This window comes from Oreochromis aureus, linkage group 13 (assembly GCF_013358895.1).
Source record: "Oreochromis aureus strain Israel breed Guangdong linkage group 13, ZZ_aureus, whole genome shotgun sequence".
Taxonomy (NCBI): Eukaryota; Metazoa; Chordata; class Actinopteri; order Cichliformes; family Cichlidae; genus Oreochromis; species Oreochromis aureus.
In genome coordinates, this window is record NC_052954.1 from 13648984 (window position 1) to 13666984 (window position 18001).

At 41.5% G+C, this 18001-nt stretch overlaps 2 protein-coding genes across 4 annotated transcripts; one reads left to right on the forward strand and one right to left on the reverse strand.

Moving 5' to 3' along the window:
- The first annotated feature begins 768 nt into the window (after positions 1-768).
- Positions 769-9299, forward strand: LOC116314166 (zinc finger CCCH domain-containing protein 6). Its single transcript, XM_031732089.2, has 12 exons — positions 769-1267; positions 3403-3622; positions 3762-3884; positions 3976-4204; positions 4317-4459; positions 4546-4674; positions 4798-4912; positions 5008-5117; positions 5202-5425; positions 5515-5930; positions 6041-6229; positions 6413-9299. The coding sequence occupies exons 1-12, from the start codon at positions 1182-1184 to the stop codon at positions 7912-7914; spliced, it is 3486 nt and encodes a 1161-aa protein (XP_031587949.1). The 5' UTR covers positions 769-1181; the 3' UTR covers positions 7915-9299.
- A 133-nt stretch (positions 9300-9432) lies between these two features.
- Positions 9433-17919, reverse strand: LOC120443447. Of its 3 annotated transcripts, none has more exons than XM_039622165.1 (7): positions 16818-17919; positions 14606-14789; positions 10552-13833; positions 10293-10472; positions 10035-10207; positions 9814-9931; positions 9433-9690 (listed from the first exon to the last, which is right to left on the reverse strand). In XM_039622165.1, exons 1-7 carry the CDS (start codon positions 17009-17011, stop codon positions 9505-9507), a joined length of 4317 nt encoding a protein of 1438 aa, XP_039478099.1. In that variant the 5' UTR covers positions 17012-17919; the 3' UTR covers positions 9433-9504. The 3 variants fall into 3 exon arrangements, with proteins under 3 accessions (XP_039478099.1, XP_039478102.1, XP_039478100.1); XM_039622168.1 differs by lacking the exon at positions 16818-17919 and adding an exon at positions 15775-16342; XM_039622166.1 differs by lacking the exon at positions 16818-17919 and adding an exon at positions 15730-15837.
- Positions 17920-18001: the final 82 nt, after the last annotated feature.

The following is an 18001-nucleotide window of genomic DNA, read 5'->3' on the forward strand; positions in this document are numbered from 1 at the left end:
GAGCTCTGCACGCCACCTAGGCTTCCTGCAGCAGGAATCCCTCCCACCGAGACACATCCAAACACTTTTCTTTCTTTACCTCTCGCATCCCATCATACAACATTATCTATGCATTTGGCAAATTGCACGATTATAGTTAGACTTTTATAGTTAGTTATAGCGTCGTAAAGATTATTTTTCCTACAACCTAATAATGAATGGCCTTTTCAGAATAATCCTTCCATTAACAGAATATTTCTAATGGGTTCGTCAAATATCTGCATTATTAGGTTAATATTTTTACTTAACGTGCGATTTTCCAGTCTTTTTATGAGTTTGCTGGCGATAATAACCGGACGCACAGTATGTTTACTGGCTCGCATCTCTACGAGCAAACTCTTTAGTCTTTACGGGTCGATTTGTAGAGTTAAAGCGACATCTGCTGGTTGATGACGGGACTGCACACGCGCGTGAAGTCCCACTACGAGAGCCCGTTCGCGTAAAAAAAAATATTAAACGACACAAGAAATGCGTTTGTGCTTATAAATCGACAAATGTTTATCTTCGGGTGTTTTAATTTTGTTAATCAGTGTAAGGTATGATGGTTATAAGTGCATAACACACGCGACAGCAGGGAAAACAAAGGGAAAACCGAAGTGCGATATGCATTTCATTGTTGCAGATGTTGAAAGTGACCGACGCTACGTTCAACCAATAAGAACGGCAGCTCTGTTTACCCGTGCTGGTTTTGACCAATTGCCGGGCAGAGTTTGCTGTGTCCATGTTAGATAGATCTCGACAGAAGTATAAAAACACCAAGAATACATTATCGAGGAATGTGCTGCAGAACTCAGAAGCCATTTTGAGATGATGTCCCTGTTGAGAAAGCCTATGAAGATGCTGAAATCAACGAACATGGTTACATTTCTGTCTGTTTCTCCCTCCGTCTCCTCTATTTCACCATGGCAGCTGTCAACCGACGGGACATTAGCAAAGCGGGGTATCAAGCTGCGCTCACAGAGTTAAAACGTCATTGATATGAAAGAGGAGAGTGTCTGTTTACTGTCTCTGTCGAGACATGTAACACCGTGAGTCTTTTCCAGTCTGAAATCTTCCAGCATCTCTCACAAACCAACGTCTCCTTGAGTGACTGAATTAATTCACTCTTGTACCGGGGAAAAGGGAGGCAGATCCGTTCTCCAATGGCTTCTGTGAGCCTTGTTTCCAGTCCCCCAGCCCCTGTTCTTGACAAAAACATGAAAGACTCTGAGCTTGCAGGGGATGAAAGGTCGAGTAATATTCTTGTGCAATTATTAATACGCTCATCTGTGCGTTTCAGTTTCAGTGCTGTGGGTCTACATGCTTGTGTTACTGTTTTCTCTTTTAACCACGAATTGCGGGATATAGAGACATTTCACTTCTTTTTCCCCCCTCTCTTAACATTTTTTTGCATGCCTCTTTGGTGCAGTTGAATGGCGCTGTTCACACAGCCTCGATTACACATCACCGTGTCGATGAGACTCATTCATGATCATTTCCATGCAACATAGAGACCTCATCGTTCTGTTGTTGTAGCTCAGGGATTCATGGCTTCATTGTTGCCATCTGCAGGAGACTATGCAAATGACTATGATGTAAATGCCACGCCCATCCTCATACTGTACTCCCCCTACTGGGCACCTACCGGTATTGCTGAAGCAGGGTTCACGCAGAGTTGAGATGATGTGCTTCTGCAGGATGTAGGCCATACCTGTGTCCTTGTGATTTGCTTTGCATTATGTTAAAAAACAAGACAAACACTTTGGTTTTCTGTTAAAAAACTTTGAGCAAGTAATTTCACAGATTTTTTCACTGTAGAAAACCAAGTGAACCAGTTGCTCATGTGTTAGGTTGGAAAAAAACTTGATGGCTCAACTTCTAGCCTGGACTCTGAGCATCTGTTACCTCTTAGTTTTTAATTCTTAAAATGGGCAGAAACATAATTTCCAGTGTGGGCCTCAGGTATAATTGAAGCACCTAGTGTTGTTTATCACTGGAAAATGCACTTTAATGTAAATATTTAACATTTACATAGTTGAATTCGGTCCTTATAAACTGCCTTCTAACACTGATGCTACTATTTTTCATCATTTGCTTTTGGTCCTCAGTTAGATGTGCTGTACAGGCAGTTACAGCAATAGAAAAAGGTGATTTGAAATAAAATATTTAACCTGGCAGATGTTTTTCATTGAGGATGACTGGTGACCTGTAAAGATTGTCCCCCACCTTTTGCCCTGCAACAGCTGAGACAGGATCCAACACCCCTGTGGCCCTAAGCTGGATAAACCGTTAAGAAAATGGGTGGTTAGATGGATGTTTCTTATTAAACCTGAGGCCTGTTCTGCTTCAATTAACTTAAAAGCCAAATTTACATACACAATGTTAGCTTTGGATTAATTCAGACTGAGGAAGAGGTAGCTAGTATCTGTAAAAACTGACCTGGATTGCTGGATTGGATATGTTTCATCATGTTTTGTTCCACCCTCCCACCAGCACTGTATTTTTAAATCACCTGGAATTATTTGCAATGAAAAGAATGCCAACACTGAAACATTTGCCAGGATTTTGTTTCACATTAACAATTGATTAGAATGCTTAGTCTGTATTAGTATGTTTAATTTTAGTTGTAAATATGTGAATTACAGCAGATAAACATTAAATTTTTAAATTTGAATGAGGTGGTATAAACTACTTTAGTGGTGCAACTAAATGTACCTTATTTACAAAAAGCCACATGTGTATGAAGTATAGCCTGGTCACGCTGAGTTATGAGTAACGCTCTGCAAACTAATAAGTGATCCTCTGATTGTAATGGTAATCATCTGTTCGAACATAACATTTAATGCATTCCTTTGCTGAGCACTGGATACTCACACAAGCTTTTCCCGGCTATTTTAATCAGTATGTCAGACTAAATATTCTTTTGGAGAATTCTTGCAGGAGTGTTCGAGCGTTTCAGCCAGAACTCCAACAGTGTTCAGCATATTGCTTTTTACCTGCAGTTACTTTACTTGGACTTTGTAATAGTTATCCTTTGTCACAAAATTACAGGGGGACAAATGTGTGGCTTAAATCACTCCTCATTTATTGGGATAGAAAGCATTCACAAGGGGTTTTCTTGGCATATATCTCCACATGTTTTGGTAGATTTTTACATCAGGTACCCTACATAACGAAACCCGCAAGGGAGTTGTGGCTTCTCCTGGGATCAAACCTGAGATCTTTTGGAAATTTGTAACAGAAAAAAAAGCTGATTATTCCAAATCATTATATATTTTTTGGTTTGATTAACTATAGCTACAATTAGTGTATTATTTGTAAACATTTAAAGTATGTCCAAAATAGTGTCAGTAGTGAGTATTTATATTGCTTTTATCTTTCCAGAGAGGATGGCGAACTGGAAGATGGAGAAATAGATGATGAAGGGATTGGAATTGAAGAGGACAACAAGGAGGCTATGGAGGTGAATGAAGAGAAGGAGAAGGAGAAGGAAAAAGAGAAGATTAGAGAGAAAGAGGAAAAGGCTCACAGACACTCCAGGAAAAGATACAGAAAGACCCGAGAGAAGAGGAGGTCTAAAAGAAGAAGACGTGACAGACCGAAAGTAAGATGCTACTGTACAGCTTGTTGTTGCATTAAAATATCTCCTGCTGCTCTTGCAATTAGAGCATAAATGTGAACTAACCCATTTAAAATTAATGTTATGTTTCATTTTTCTTTAATTCTGTTTACCCTCACCTCAGCATCACTCGCCCTCAAGCAGCTCCAGCTCCGACAGCTACGACTCTGACTACGATCGACCGGAAAGGTCCAAAGGCAGAAAGGGCCTGGGATCTAATCGCGAGTCTGATGGCCAGTCCTCTCAGGTGAGTTCAGAACAGCTGGCATGGTGCAGTGTTTAAATTCATGCAAACATTATTGTCTGACATAATTCACTCCCTCTGGTTTGACCACTAGCATTCAAAGGGAGGCAACTCACACAGGTCCCCACCGTACAAGAGCAGCGATTTCGACAAATACAGCGACTACAGCGATGACAAGTACGACTACGATGACGAGGAGGATGATTATGAAGACGACATGTCCGAGTATCAGCAGTCAAAAGATTCGTCAAGTCAGGGAAGGGGGCGGCACGCTAAAGACCAGATGAACAGAGGAAACATGAGGGGGATGAAGCAACAACAGTGTACGTATGCTTTTTAAATTATAAACACAACAATGTGATAGGGAGAGATGTATCGCACACATCTGTAAGGGTGAAGAGAGTTGGCTCATTTCTGTTAAAATGTAATTTCCAGACGGGCAGAGGGGAAGAGGCAGAGGGAGTGGACCGGGGAGAGGACGTGGGATGCTGAACAAGAACAAGAAGCTGAAGGGTAAACCCTGGGGAGGACGCGGACGAGGTCGAGGTGGAGAACAAGGGATGGAAGACATGGCACAGGTATGTGAGCTGAAAATTTCACCACACTCTCCCACCGCTGGTTTAAATTGCACTGTGAATTAACTGTTGCTAATTTTGTGTCACAGGAAGGAAAAAATTTGTCCGGTTTCCAGAAGAAGCGGCCAATAATGAGCAAGGAGTTTATCAATCAGCACACCGTTGAACATAACGGGAGGTACATCTGCAAGTATTTCCTGGAGGGTCGGTGCATCAAGGTACGGCAGCATTGATGCCCTTAATTTGTTTTTATAACGTAAACCTGCTTTTAGTAAGGTAATAACTGTCCTAACTAACTTAAAAGATTAAAGAAAAAAACATTTTGTGATGTCTTCATACAGGGCGAGCAGTGCAAATTTGAACACGAGCTTGTTGTACCAGATAAGAAAAAGGAGCTTTGTAAGTTTTATCTTCAAGGATACTGCAGTAAAGGAGATAACTGCATTTACATGCACAATATCCTTCACTAATAGTTCTTAATTATATTTGTGTAATTGGATTGCATAAACTACACTCTTTAATTATTTCTGTTCCTTAACCTGTGATTGCACATGAATACCCGTGCAAGTTCTTTCATACCGGAGCCAAATGCTATCAAGGAGACAACTGCAAATTCTCCCATGAAGCTTTGACCGACGTGACCAAGGAGCTGCTCGATAAGGTAAAACGAAATATAGTTGAAGGTCATCCTTAGTTCTGTCAGCGGTTATCTTATTTCTTCTTTCTTTCTTTTGTCTTTATTCAGATAATTAATACTGAAGAGGAGAATGCCCGGGAGGATGAGTTGGAGCTGGAGGATCTGAGAAAACAGGGTATTTCCCCACTCCCAAAGCCTCCTCCTGGGGTTGGGCTGCTGCCCACTCCCGGTCAGAGCAGTCCTACAGATAGCCAAGCAGGGAAGAAGATCCCCTCTCTTTTTGAAATCAAGGTTCAACCAACTGTAGACTTGGCACAAAAAATCGCTCTGAGGTAACTGGAGTAATCTGTAATCAAAACCAGATCAGACTTTAAAAATAATTTGGATTTTCTCCTAAGCCTGAGTGCACTCTGTTTTTCAGTGGATCCAACTACCCTCAGAATCAAGGAGAATGCACAGGTGAGTTTACTGGAGGTTCAGAGGACACACAGAGCAGCAGCATGGTGGCTTCAGGCTCTTCTGCTCCTCCTGTTCCTCCACCCGGATCACCCGTTCCCGTGGGTCACACCGCTGCGCCACCGATGCCACAAAGCCCACCAGGGCAGCACCTACCGCACGGATTTCCAATGCAGCCGCCGATCCCATCCAGCCAACCGCCACCCTTCCATGGAAACCGACCTAATATCAACCCGCAGATGAATATACAGAGGCCTCCATTCCCCCCTATACCAGATCTACAGATGGCGCAAAATCTCTTTCCCTTTCCATCTGCGGGTCAGAACCCACTAGACTTCCTTAGCAGCTTCCTCCGAAACCAGACCATTGGTCAACAAGGAGGTGAGTCATATAAGCATATAATTAATAAGCTGTTCTTATAGGTTAACTGCCTTTTACTTGTTACTGACTTTGCAAAACTTTGTGTCTTTTTGTTTTTTTCAATTTGGTAGACCCTAGTCTGGCTTTCATACAGAACCTCCAGCAACAGATTGGTGCAGAGTCACAGTTGCAGTCTTTACCACCAGCAGTACAGAAAGCCATCCTTTTACACCTGACACAGCAGCAGCAACAACAAGAGTCAAATCCACAAGGGAGTGAAGCACAGAGAGCAGATGGCCAGGATGAAAATGCAAGCAGAGGCAAGTGTCCAGAGACAGCTTTATTGAATTAATTAAGATTAAATGAAACCCAGGGAGCAAGAGTGGAACAAAGTGACCTATACAACTCAGAATTATCTAAATAAGTGCTTATACACAGATAACACCAAAAAGACTCTCCTTTAAATATGATTTATTTGTTTATTTATTAATGTTTTTTTGCAGATGAAACTACAAACTGGTACTCGAGCGATGATGAGGATGGGAGCTGTGTTTCCTCCATTCTTAAATCTCTGAAGAGACAGAATGAGATGCAGCAGTCTCAGCCCAAGACTGCCCCGGTGGCTCCAGCACTGGGTGACCCCCGCCTCATTAAGGAAAGGGCTCCACCCAGTGACCCACGTGTCAAGGCTGACCCTAGACAGCGACTTCCAGATATGAAAAAGGAGCCAGATGGCGCTTCGGATCCACGGCTTTCCAGAGACCCCAGGAAAATGAGACCAGTGGAACCGAGCTCATACCGGCAGCAGAGCCATCCTGTTCATCAAAAGCCTCTTACAGGAGAGGAGGATGACGAAGGAGAGAGGGAACTCAGGGACAGGGCTGTTCTCATTCCTTTAGATGCCAGCCCAGGTGTGGTCCTGAGAGACCCTCGATGCCAGTTAAAGCAGTTTAGTCATATTCGTGTTGACATTCTGCTCCAGCGGCCTGCCTTTGCTCAGACAGTTGTGTGGGCCCCTGAGGATCTCATCCCCTCTTTAGTGCCCAAACAGGAACACTCCATCAACCTGCCTCTTCCACCTCTAATTGCTGATGCTCAGATGAACCGAACAAGCCTGCCCGACCACCCCCCAGTCTCCAGCCCCCCGCTATCGGATCCCAGACTTGCAGCTGCACGTCTGAAGGAACGTATGAGCCGACTGCCCACCGGTTCTCTAGAGTCGCGATCTTCTACAGAGAGACCTGTAGACCCACGCCAGCAAAAGTCTTTGGACCCCAGACTCAAACGTACAGGCAGTCTGGACTCCAAGCTGCTGGGTCCGAAAGAGCAGTCTTCTGGGGCAGGACTTGTGGACCCCAGGTTACAAAAGGTCAGTGCTAGTCCCTCTCCTCATGCTGCCCGAGCCAAGCCAGAGCCAGAGAAACTTCCACCTTATGCTCCTCGACTGGCGTCCTCTGGTGGAGGGTTGGAGAGTCCCACTACAATCCTGGGAGGCATCAGCCTGTATGATCCTCGTTCCCAAACCGAGCAAGTTCAGAAGGAGCAGTTTGAGCCTCCTAAAAAGGCGGGGATTCTTAAACAGGCGGCTAAGAAAGACAGCACTCCAGCACCGTCACTCTCACCCACCCAACGAAGCGGCTCGTTCGAAGAGGCTAAAAGCACAGATGCTGCAGATCACACTCCAGCTTCCACTTCTCCCACTGTAACTCCTGCCTCACCTCTCAAACCACCCGCTGTACATAATCTCCCCATCCAGGCTCTGGCTGGGCTAATCCGACCCCAGTACACTGACCCGAGGCAAGCTAAACAGGCAGGACAGGGCTCTACAGGAGCACAGGAAGAGGCAGAGGACAAGAAGGAGCAGGAAGGGGAGGCTGCTCCAGAGAAAGAACCGAAACAAGAAGATCCAGAGGAGGAGGAAGAGGAGGAAGAGGAGGCAGATGACAGGACACTTAAAGATGTGTTCAAGACTTTTGACCCCACTGCTTCCCCTTTCTGTCAGTAAACACCCAACTGTTGATTGCAACAGATATGTTTATTGATGATACATTAATCTTTATTTAGCTTTACATAAATCTATTTATTTCTTTATATGATGCTGTAGAAAACCAAACACTACGCCACACATTTATCAGTAAGGAGATGATGCTGGATACAGACACAGAGTATAGTTCCCTGTAACTATGTCATATTAAAGCTCAGAGGCGTGTTTTGAATGTGTGTACGGTAAGGTTTCAATTGTGTAATTTTTACACACGTTCTAAACAATCAGAGGAAATAAAAAGATGTGAAAGTTTTACTAAAGCCTGACCCAGGTGTTGTTAAGTCAACTCGGGGCTCGTTCCACTGAATGACCTGATAGTTTATTTCACTTTCCACGCAGAGAGATTATACTAAGTAATCAAAAACACATTTCCCAGGGGGGAAATTTTTGTATTTACATATTTATTCACGGACACTTTCATATAATGAGATCTACTGTATATGTTGATGCCTGTCTTTATGATAAGGGATTTCTTTAATAAACCATTTACATTTGTCATTTTTCAGTTGCTGATGCGCTCGGGTCAGATAATCAAAATTGAATATTTTCAATGTGAGACTGAGTTTTCAATTAGATTAGTCTAAAGTTCCCTTTTCACACTTTTAAAACTCTACACCTAAGCTAGCTTGCAGAAGTCTTTGCACTAAAATAGACAACTTCCGTCTTTAGTGACTACATTGTTTTTTGTTTCAGGCGGTCTGAATCTTTTGAGGATGTTGTAACCTTTTCTAACAAACATCGCTGCTCCTCATATCTCTCGAAGAAGCTTGTAAGTAGCAGGAAAAATGTTACGTGTTTTCCAACACGCTGTCAATCAGTATAAGAAATCGATAAAGTTTTCCAGTGTATAAGAAATCGATAAAGTTTTCCAGTGTATTATACGGAGAAGTAGTACTATCTTGATAACACTGCAGTTGTATGTATATATGTTACAAATGTGACCTTGATGACTATTTTTACTGTTGAATTTTGTCGAATATGAACCGAAAAGAGGCTATAAGTGTACATGTGCTACAAAGAGTGAAAGTTGTAGACGTAAGATGGAATATTGTTTGGTAATATTGGTTTGTTTAGGTCATAGTTCTCCGCCGTCTGTAATTTGAGGTATTCCTGTTTGACCGAAACTAAGCTATTTCCTTTTTTAAAAAAAAGTTCTTTTCATGATTCACATTGTACATGCTTATTTTGTATCATGTGTACAGTGTGTTTTGGGGTGTTTTTTTTATGTCAGCGTGGGTCGGTATGGTGGTTATGGTTGTCATAATATTGTCTGATATTTTTACAACACATGCCAGTCGTTTCAGTGAGTTTGTTACAAATATCTGGAATAAAGACAGGAAACAGCACCAGTTTTATTTCAGAACCACACACCAGTGTTGCAGTGTGTCATTTTAGTATGCGTGCTGTGTATTGTTTTTTTAACCGCCAGCTTTAATACAATTTATGCTGCTGAATTCTCGGAGCAGTACACAGCAGGACACACAGCTTATGCATGAAACATTATTTTTATGCATTATTTTCTTCCTTTTTCAAGATACACTTGTAGCTGTGTTATACATTAACCTGTGGGGCAAGACTTGGGGCTAATTGGTGCGCTGACGTCTTCCTCAGTCCCAGCTCATCTGTATCTGGATTAGAGGTCTGCTGGGCTCGATGGATCTCCAGGTTTCTCTTCCACTGGAAACACAAAGCTGTAGCCTCTGCACCATCCGAATTTGGCTCAGGCTGCTTCAGACCCTGAAATCAGAGTGCAAGCGTTCAGTTTTAAGGAGGCAATTCATAGGACATAATAAAAAGATGCCACTGAATCATATATTTGTAGTCCAGAGTTGCTGCTTGTGCTTGTGGTGTTGGATTTACTTTAATGCACGCTGTTTCTGCAGCTCGAACCCCACGTAAGACCGTCTGGAGCAGATTTTGTGCATTCTTTACCAGGATCTCATCAGAAGATTTGCACCCAGGAGTCACAGCATTGACACTTTGCAGGCAGAAGAAAATACTCATATTACATTTCTTTTTTCCCCACTTTTAACAGTTTTTATTAGTTTTCAGTGTGTGATTTCTGCTTGAAATTTCCAGACCTGGAAATGATGCTGAGCTGATTTGTGATGGTGAGAATCTGCTCAACAATTAGCGAGAGTTCAACTGTACACTGCTTGTCGAGGCTGTGGTTGGCAATAACTCTGATAAACTGGGTAACTGACTGGCAGTTTGAGATCACATCTTTGGCTGCAGAGACAAAAGCCTCTTTATTCTAAAGAAAAAAGAAACAAAGATTGTAGATTAGTGTGCCTGCAAATCTAGTTGACGGCTGTGAAGTGACCTTTAGTGGGCATTACCGCTATTGGGCCTTTCTTCTTCAGATACTGAGTCATGTAACATACTGTGTCGGCCATCTTCCTGGTCACCTGGACTATTCTGTTGTCCTTGGGATCCCAGCTGTTGCTTTCTTGCTTTAGAAAAAGGGAGGTGTAGGTCAGGGAAGAGACTTCTTTGCACAAGCCAGACGCAGCACTATCCTGCAGAGAAGAATCACGACATGGTTTATTGCGACATGATGGAGTTATGATAAAATCTTATCAATTATGAGATACTTACATCTTTTTTAGTATTTCCAGGTCCACATTTGGCCACAGATGCCATATTTATGTTACTTTTTGCAGCATCTACATTTTCTTTAATGCCTTTCCGGCTTGAATTTATTGTTGTGTCAGAGGTAAATTCCACTTCTTTGACTTTAGTTGGGATTTTAGCCAAAACTTTGCTAATATTCTCAGGTGCTCTCCCCTGTAGTCCAGCCTTTATGTACTCTTTAACCTCTTGGTGAATCCCTTCTTGCTTCCTGATCTCTTCCACCACGTAATGAGCTTTTGCTGACCAACAGCGTATCTGCACATCCAGACTGAGTGTGTCACAAATGTAGTGAGTCTCTAGCATGAGCCTCACCCTGCAGATTATATCTGAGATCTGAAAAGACAGGTGGTCGTTAATGGACCTCAGATTGGAGCGAGCGCGTGGGTCATGGATGTAATTTAAGCTGTCCTCCACTCTTCTGGTTGCAGATTTTACATTTTCAACAAGCGTTTGTGCCGCATGTTCAAACTTTTGCTCCACATCTTCTGTGTTGTTCTCTCTGAAGTGTTCAGCAGCGAAATGAGCAATGGTGAGAAGATTTTGAAATGTAGTATCGTAGTCCTTATTCACTTTGCTTAAATGACCAAAAAGGACTCTAATTTTAATCAAAAGTTTTCTCTGAAAGAATTCCGATTTTGCAAGGTGCATCACGCCTGGCATTAAATCAAATTCTTCTGCAGCTTTAAGGTAGTCCTCAGTCAGATTTTTCAGTTCATCCTGGTATCCGGTTAACTCCTTTGATTTATAAGCACTTCTGCAGTTTATGCTGGTGAGCCTGGTTGCCTCTTGGATTCGGAGCGAGTTCTCAGACAACACTGAGAGCTGTTTCTGAGGGTTCAAATGGTTCAGTGCAGTTGATGTTCCCAAAATCTTATCCAGAGAATTAAGCAAAATCTGAATGGAGAGACCCCAGAGGATACAAAGTGCCTCAAGATGATCTAACTGTCCTTCACATGAAGTGGAAAACTCTATCAGTTGCCTTGTGTTGTTCTGTGCTTTGGTCAGCTTGCTGTGTAAAACGCTCAATGTTTCTTGACCATCACTTTGTGTGGTTAAATCTGACGATGTCAAGAGTTGGACCACGTCAGCACATAAAGTCATTGCTTCATTAAGTTGCTGTGCAGAACTGGCTGGCATATTTGGTAGATTCCCTTGCAGCTCATTATAAACAGTGTGATACCAAGTCCCAGCTGCTGGCAGCAAAACCTTTCGAATGTTATTAATGAGGTCAGAAAACTGTGTGCTGTGCTTAAAGATGATCTCTGTGCTCATCGCTGAGCTCATCGCCGTCTCTTGAGCTGTCTGGACGAGCAGCGGCGTCAGGGACACCAGCTCGGCCCTAAAGATTTCCAGAGTCTGACAGTCAACTGCATCGACAATGACCAAGGCTTCCTTTGTAGCTTGGGCATAACAGTTTGACAGCTCAAGAACACTGGTGCAGGCCTGGTTGAGCATTGTCACGTTTTTCCCTTTAGTCACAGTTACAACTTCATACAAAAGGGGTAAAAGGTCAAATTCGAGAGGCTTGAGAATCAGTTTAGGCTCATCTGAGACAGCTGGGAACATTAAATCATCGCTGTCATCTTTATGATCTGGTTCTGCTTTTATGGGTCCCTGATCTGTGTGCTTCTCCTCATGTTTGGTTTCTCTTTCCAAAACTTCAAAAAAAGGAATATCCGAGCCTCTTAACATATCATCCACATTCAGTTCACAGGTGTCTTTGACTGGCAGACATGGCTGTGTGATTTCGAGCTGACGAGCCCCCTCTCGCAGCGGGCTCAGGAGATGCGGATGCTGTTGGCCGTCCAATCCTGATCTAAGCACCTTAAAATGCTGAATGACAGTGGAAACGCTGTCACTAAATGTAGAATATGGCTCCACGTTCAGCGTGGATCCATTAAGCATGCTTCTGACTGACTCAGCTACTTTGGCTTGAGATGACTGAACCTGCTTCAGGAGGACCAAAAGGCCGTTCCTGTAGATGGGTTCGTCACTTCTATCCAAGTGCCTCTTCACTGAGTGAACCGCCAGCTTCATGTGACCAATCAGGTTTGCTGCATGTTTATTAAACTGTTCATAGCTTTGTTCTCTGTATGCTGTGTCACACCCATGGCGATCACTCACCATCTCATTAACAGCTATACTGGTGAACTCCCTAATGTCCATGACATCACTGAAAGCATCCTGAAGCTGCTGAGTCTCTTCTTCCCATTTCTGACACACTTCATGAAGCTTCTGAGCAGTTTGCATTGAATTATCTGCCAGTTCTAGCGAAAGGGGAGCGATTCGAGCCCTGAGTCTCGAAAGGTATGCTCGGGAATTTTCCACATTCTCTAAACTCTTAGCATCGAGAGCCATAGCTGAGGTAAAATTGGCGACCTGGATTAGTCTGTCAGTGCAGGAAATTAAATCCTCAACTTCCGACTGAATATAGTTCAGATCCGGCTTTGTAGAGGAATCTAAAACCAAGATGTGTCCTAAAAGTTGGTCAGCTGTGGAGGAAGCTGCAAGAAGTGTGTCCATGACTTGAAACAGAACTGTAGTCATCAAAGTTTTGTCAAGCATTTGTATTTGCTGGAGCAGGAAAGTGCAGTTCTTCTCAAAGCTCTGCGCAGAATCCTCTGAAGACTTTAAAATCCTCTTTATGTCAGACCAGAACTGCAGGATGTGACGACAGTGGAAAACCACTCTTTGCTGAAAGTCTCTGCGAGACATGTTTGCTACGACTATGCAATGAAACACAAGATCTCTGACCAAGCAGTCAAAGCTGCTGTCTCGGATTGAGGAGGTGGAGGGACTAGTGAGCAGTTGTAATAGACTGTTACTTTTCCAGGTATAATACCCACAAGGTCCCAGTGGTCCTCCGTGGCAGTCACTCTGGAGGGTTGCTGTAATGTCACCAACAGTATTCTGAACTTTGTCCAGAATGTACCTCTTGGCTTCTTGGGCTTGCTCATTGGTAGGGTGTTTGATGGTTGTACACATGGCTGTGTGCAGCATGGAGATGCACCTCCTCAGGGTGTCCAAGGAATCGAGGAGTTGTTTAGTTTGTCTGGGATCCCGTAAGGAATTTGCTCTCTCCATTGTCAGTCTGTTAAAGAGGAGAAGAGCCTCAGAAAACATTTGGAAAGATTTAAGAAGAGACTTGATATCTGAGGAGGAGCCAACTTCAGAGAGGCACTCCAAAACCTGATCAGCAGCAGCTATTACTTTCCTTACAGCAGCATCATCATCCACCAACAGAACCTGGGAGCAGAAGGCAAAAGTCACTGTGTTACTGCTGCTCTACAGCTTACTGTACCTGTTTAAGAAGTATGAAAATGCAGTGTCAGACTGTCAGTAAATCAATCAGTTAAAAACTTTTGGCCATGATTGAAATATTTCAACAGCTTTGACAGACTACCACAAAATGTAAACACATTCATAGTAACCAAATCTATAGGCTTTAGTGAGCCTCTTTGGTTTTAGTGCTGCATTTGGCTGAAAACCTTCAGTGAACTGTATGAATAGCTGCCCTTTGGATCGCCATGAAATTTGGTTTCTGAGCTTCCAAACTGTGACTCAGATTCAATGCTAAAATCGTTATAATGCTCGGAATTATATGTTGCTATGCCAGCTCAGACTTTGAAAGTGAAACAGAGGAGAAAGTTTCTACATTGTCATGAAATTACAGATAAAGTCAGTGAGTAGCTAACAGGAAAGAATTACTGTTCTTAAAAATTAACGATGGAAAAAAATGTTCTTTACACAACAGCACCAGAAGGCTAAAGATGATGGCTGAGATGCTGAGATTCTCCACATGTGAATTAAAAACAGACGGTGTGGGAGACTTCTGTTGTTTTTAAATAATGTCAACATTTAAGAAACCTCTGAGAAAGTAAAAGCAGATGTAGCCCCCCAAGAGGAATCTAATGAAACCTTTAAGTGCTTTAACCTTATTTCTTTTCTCTCTGCTTTAATTTGGGTATAATTTTTAGTACAGTTGCAGACAGCTTTTTTTTGTCTTTGTCTACTTTACCTTAACTACTCCAAGGAAAACGTTTTGTGTAGCAGTGATGAGCTCCTCTCTGTGCTCAGTTAAACTTGGCTGGATACTCAGTTTCTGAGCTGCCAGCAGGACATGCTGCCCACACACAGCGAATGACTCTAGCAGGGAGGACATCTCCATGTGAAAAACTTCATCCTCTGTCTCACGTATTTGCCTAGAAGTAAAAACTCTGCTGTTCATCAGAAAATATATACAAACACAATTCCAACCAAGCTGGGATGCTGTATAAACAGTAAATAAAAACAAAAGGCAATTATTTACACAACTCACAAACCCACATATATTCATAATAGAAGAAAGACAAAATAAAATGTTTAAGCTGAGACATTTTATGAAGTAATATGAGCTCATTTTGAATTTCATGGCAATAACAGGTTTCAAGAAGTTGGGACAGGGCTGTTTACCACTGTTTGCCCATCATCGTTTGATCCAAGTTTCTCTTTATTTTGGGAGAAAAATAATGGAAGATCATAAAGGAGAGTGATGCACATCAAAATAGAGATTTTCATGAATTATTAATTAATAATGAAATAATATTCATGTATCAAAGTATTTATGAAATAATTGTGAAGTCTTAACTAATAATTACACCTTACTAAATTATTTAATAGACAACAAAAAGAGCAAAAGTAAGTGAATATTTCTAAAGGAATTATTAATCCATCAATAAATACTTGAAATGGAAAAGGAATTTACTTAAAAGGAACAGTGGAAATGAGCCATCTGATTGATTAGAGAGAAGGCCAGCCACCTGGATTTCTCTGTGTTTGGCCCAGTAGTACTGCTACTGCTAAGAAGAGCTTTAAAGGAAATGCTGGTGGTACACAAGGATATTTTAACTTGATCTTCACTTCCTTAAAATGTCTTAGATGATTATATCAGGTATAAGAAGAATATGACGGGACCTTGCAGTAAAATGAAGCCCTGATCCTTCGCTAGCCTCTTGAAGGTAATATGCTAACAACGCTAACACTAGCATCACTGCCCCACACTTTAAGGCTAAAGAAAATCTGCTGCCTTCATTAAAAAAACATAACAAAATAAAACAAATAAATAAAACAAAAGCAAAACAAAAATGACTCAAGTTGTCCAACCTTGTGTCTAAAGTCTAAAGTTGCAGTGCTGTGCTTGTAGGATACCGTGTATGAAGATTAGACTGGCTTCTATGGAGCAGATCTTTGAAGTCCTCATGTGGATTGTTAACACCTCCACCCAGTTCAAAAAGCCATTAACAGCTGCTATTTTCTGTGGTCCCCTCCACCCCTAAGAGTCACCACAGGAGCCTGTGTTTCACTACCAGCAGACCAACATATTTATTTTCATTTTAATTTGTTATTGAATGGTTTCTTCTTTAATTATGAAAGTGTTCAAATCACATATATGCATGGTGTTTGTTGGGGTTGATTTGTCCACATGATTAGTTACATGTTCCTGCCCCTGCTATATTATTTTTACCCAAAGTCGGGAAACCCAGCCACTCTAAATCTGGCATTTTTACAAGATGAATTTAAGTGCTCATATTAATTAAAATGCTTTTTCCCTTTTAAATTGACAGAAACATATGCCGATTCATGTTACTGGCCTGTTGCCAGTTTATCTAATTAACTGTAAAATGTCCCTTGAGTACCACTTATTTTTCCACTGTTTTGCTGCCTTCATCCCAGTTTTTTGAGACATGTTGCATCCATAAAATTCAAAATGAGCTAATTTTTTTCCTAAAATCGTACATTTTCTCAGTTCAAACATTTAATTTGTGTTCTATGTTCTATTGTGAATAATACGGGAGATTTGCAAATCTCTGCATTCTCTTACATAAGTGTCCTAACTTTTCCAGAATTTGGGTTGTATTACACTTTTCAGTTACATACAGATTAAATAATTAAATGTGACTTTCTTATATCCTCCTGAGAGCGAGCTTATTCATTTAGATCCTGTGTAATGGACATTTGTTTTTGGTCTATATCTTGTGACTTATTTGAGCTACCCTTCTAAGTCCTGATTTCCCCAATAGAGGACATCCTGGCCTTTCCATTGATATCTCATGTGTTTGGGTGGCCTCTTTAGCTCCAAAGAGGCAGGAAATTACTAGAAAAAGCTAAACTGAAAGATACTTTTTTTCCTCCTTGGAGGATATTGCTGCATTTTAAGTATTATACATTATGATTTTTATAACAGTACATACCTGGAAGCCACTGCTGCCATGTTCTCAGTAGCTTTAGCCACAGTCTGAGCTGCCTCCTCCAGCTGGCTGAATTGTTCAGGCTCCTCTGCGCTGTCACACAGCAACACCAGGCGGCATATATGAATTGCAATTGGTGCAACCACCTGCTCAACTGCTACAGTCCTGATCAACCCATGATCTAACAATGAGGACATAGTTAAGAGACTGATTCTCTCTGGTCAAAAGAAAGCGAGTACCATAAATGTTGTTGTATTCCTGCTGTATTTAGCGTGGTAGCTTTTTTAATAATTGATTTGCTCAACACAGCAGCTTGTGCTTGACTTCAGTGTTTCATAGCAACTGGTGTCACCTGATCAACAGCACACAGCGTCATCAAGCTTTAATGTATTGACTGATTAGCTGCCATATTCTTTGAGATAATGCTTTGTTTGCAAACCTACAGTGTCTGAAAAATACTATATGGTATTGAAGAGCCAGTATTGTTTATGTGACACTTCATCACAGGTATGGTTGAACTTTTAAAGAGAGTTTTACAGTTTCCTGGCACATGGTCAGTGCAATAGCAAATTATTAGGATCTTCAAGAAGATATGGGAAAACTCTTAGCAAAATAGAAAGAGGACATTAAAACATTGAATATTGTACATAACATGTTGTTTCTGACCAGGGTTCCTTTAAAATGCACTCACGTTATTTTCAGTGCTTAAGATATGAGCTAATTTGAATTTTTTATACTTTCAGGTTAAATGGTAGTCTTTTCTAAATCTCATGATATTACACCATCATACTGTATCAATACATTTGTATAAAAAGCCATCAGCACCCAATGAATCCACCCTAGCCCTTTAAAATAAAGATAAAGTTTTCTAGCCCAAAAGAAAAAAATTCAATGACATTTAATTCACAATGACACAAGATTAAAATATAAATATCTATTTGCCATTTGGGGGATTTTTAGCTGATCAGAATGGTCATTTTCTGTGGCCTGGTTGTTATTTCAGCTGTAATGTATCTAAGAACATGTAGTTATACATGTACTTAGTGTAAATGATCAGTGAAAAGTTTATTAAAATATTTTTTTAACAGTATTTCCCCCCAAATAGCATTTTCTAAAAACCTGAACAAGCAGTTTTGTGTTTTTCCCCATTGCTGAATTTTGTTTGGTGCGATTGAAGAAAAGCTGCC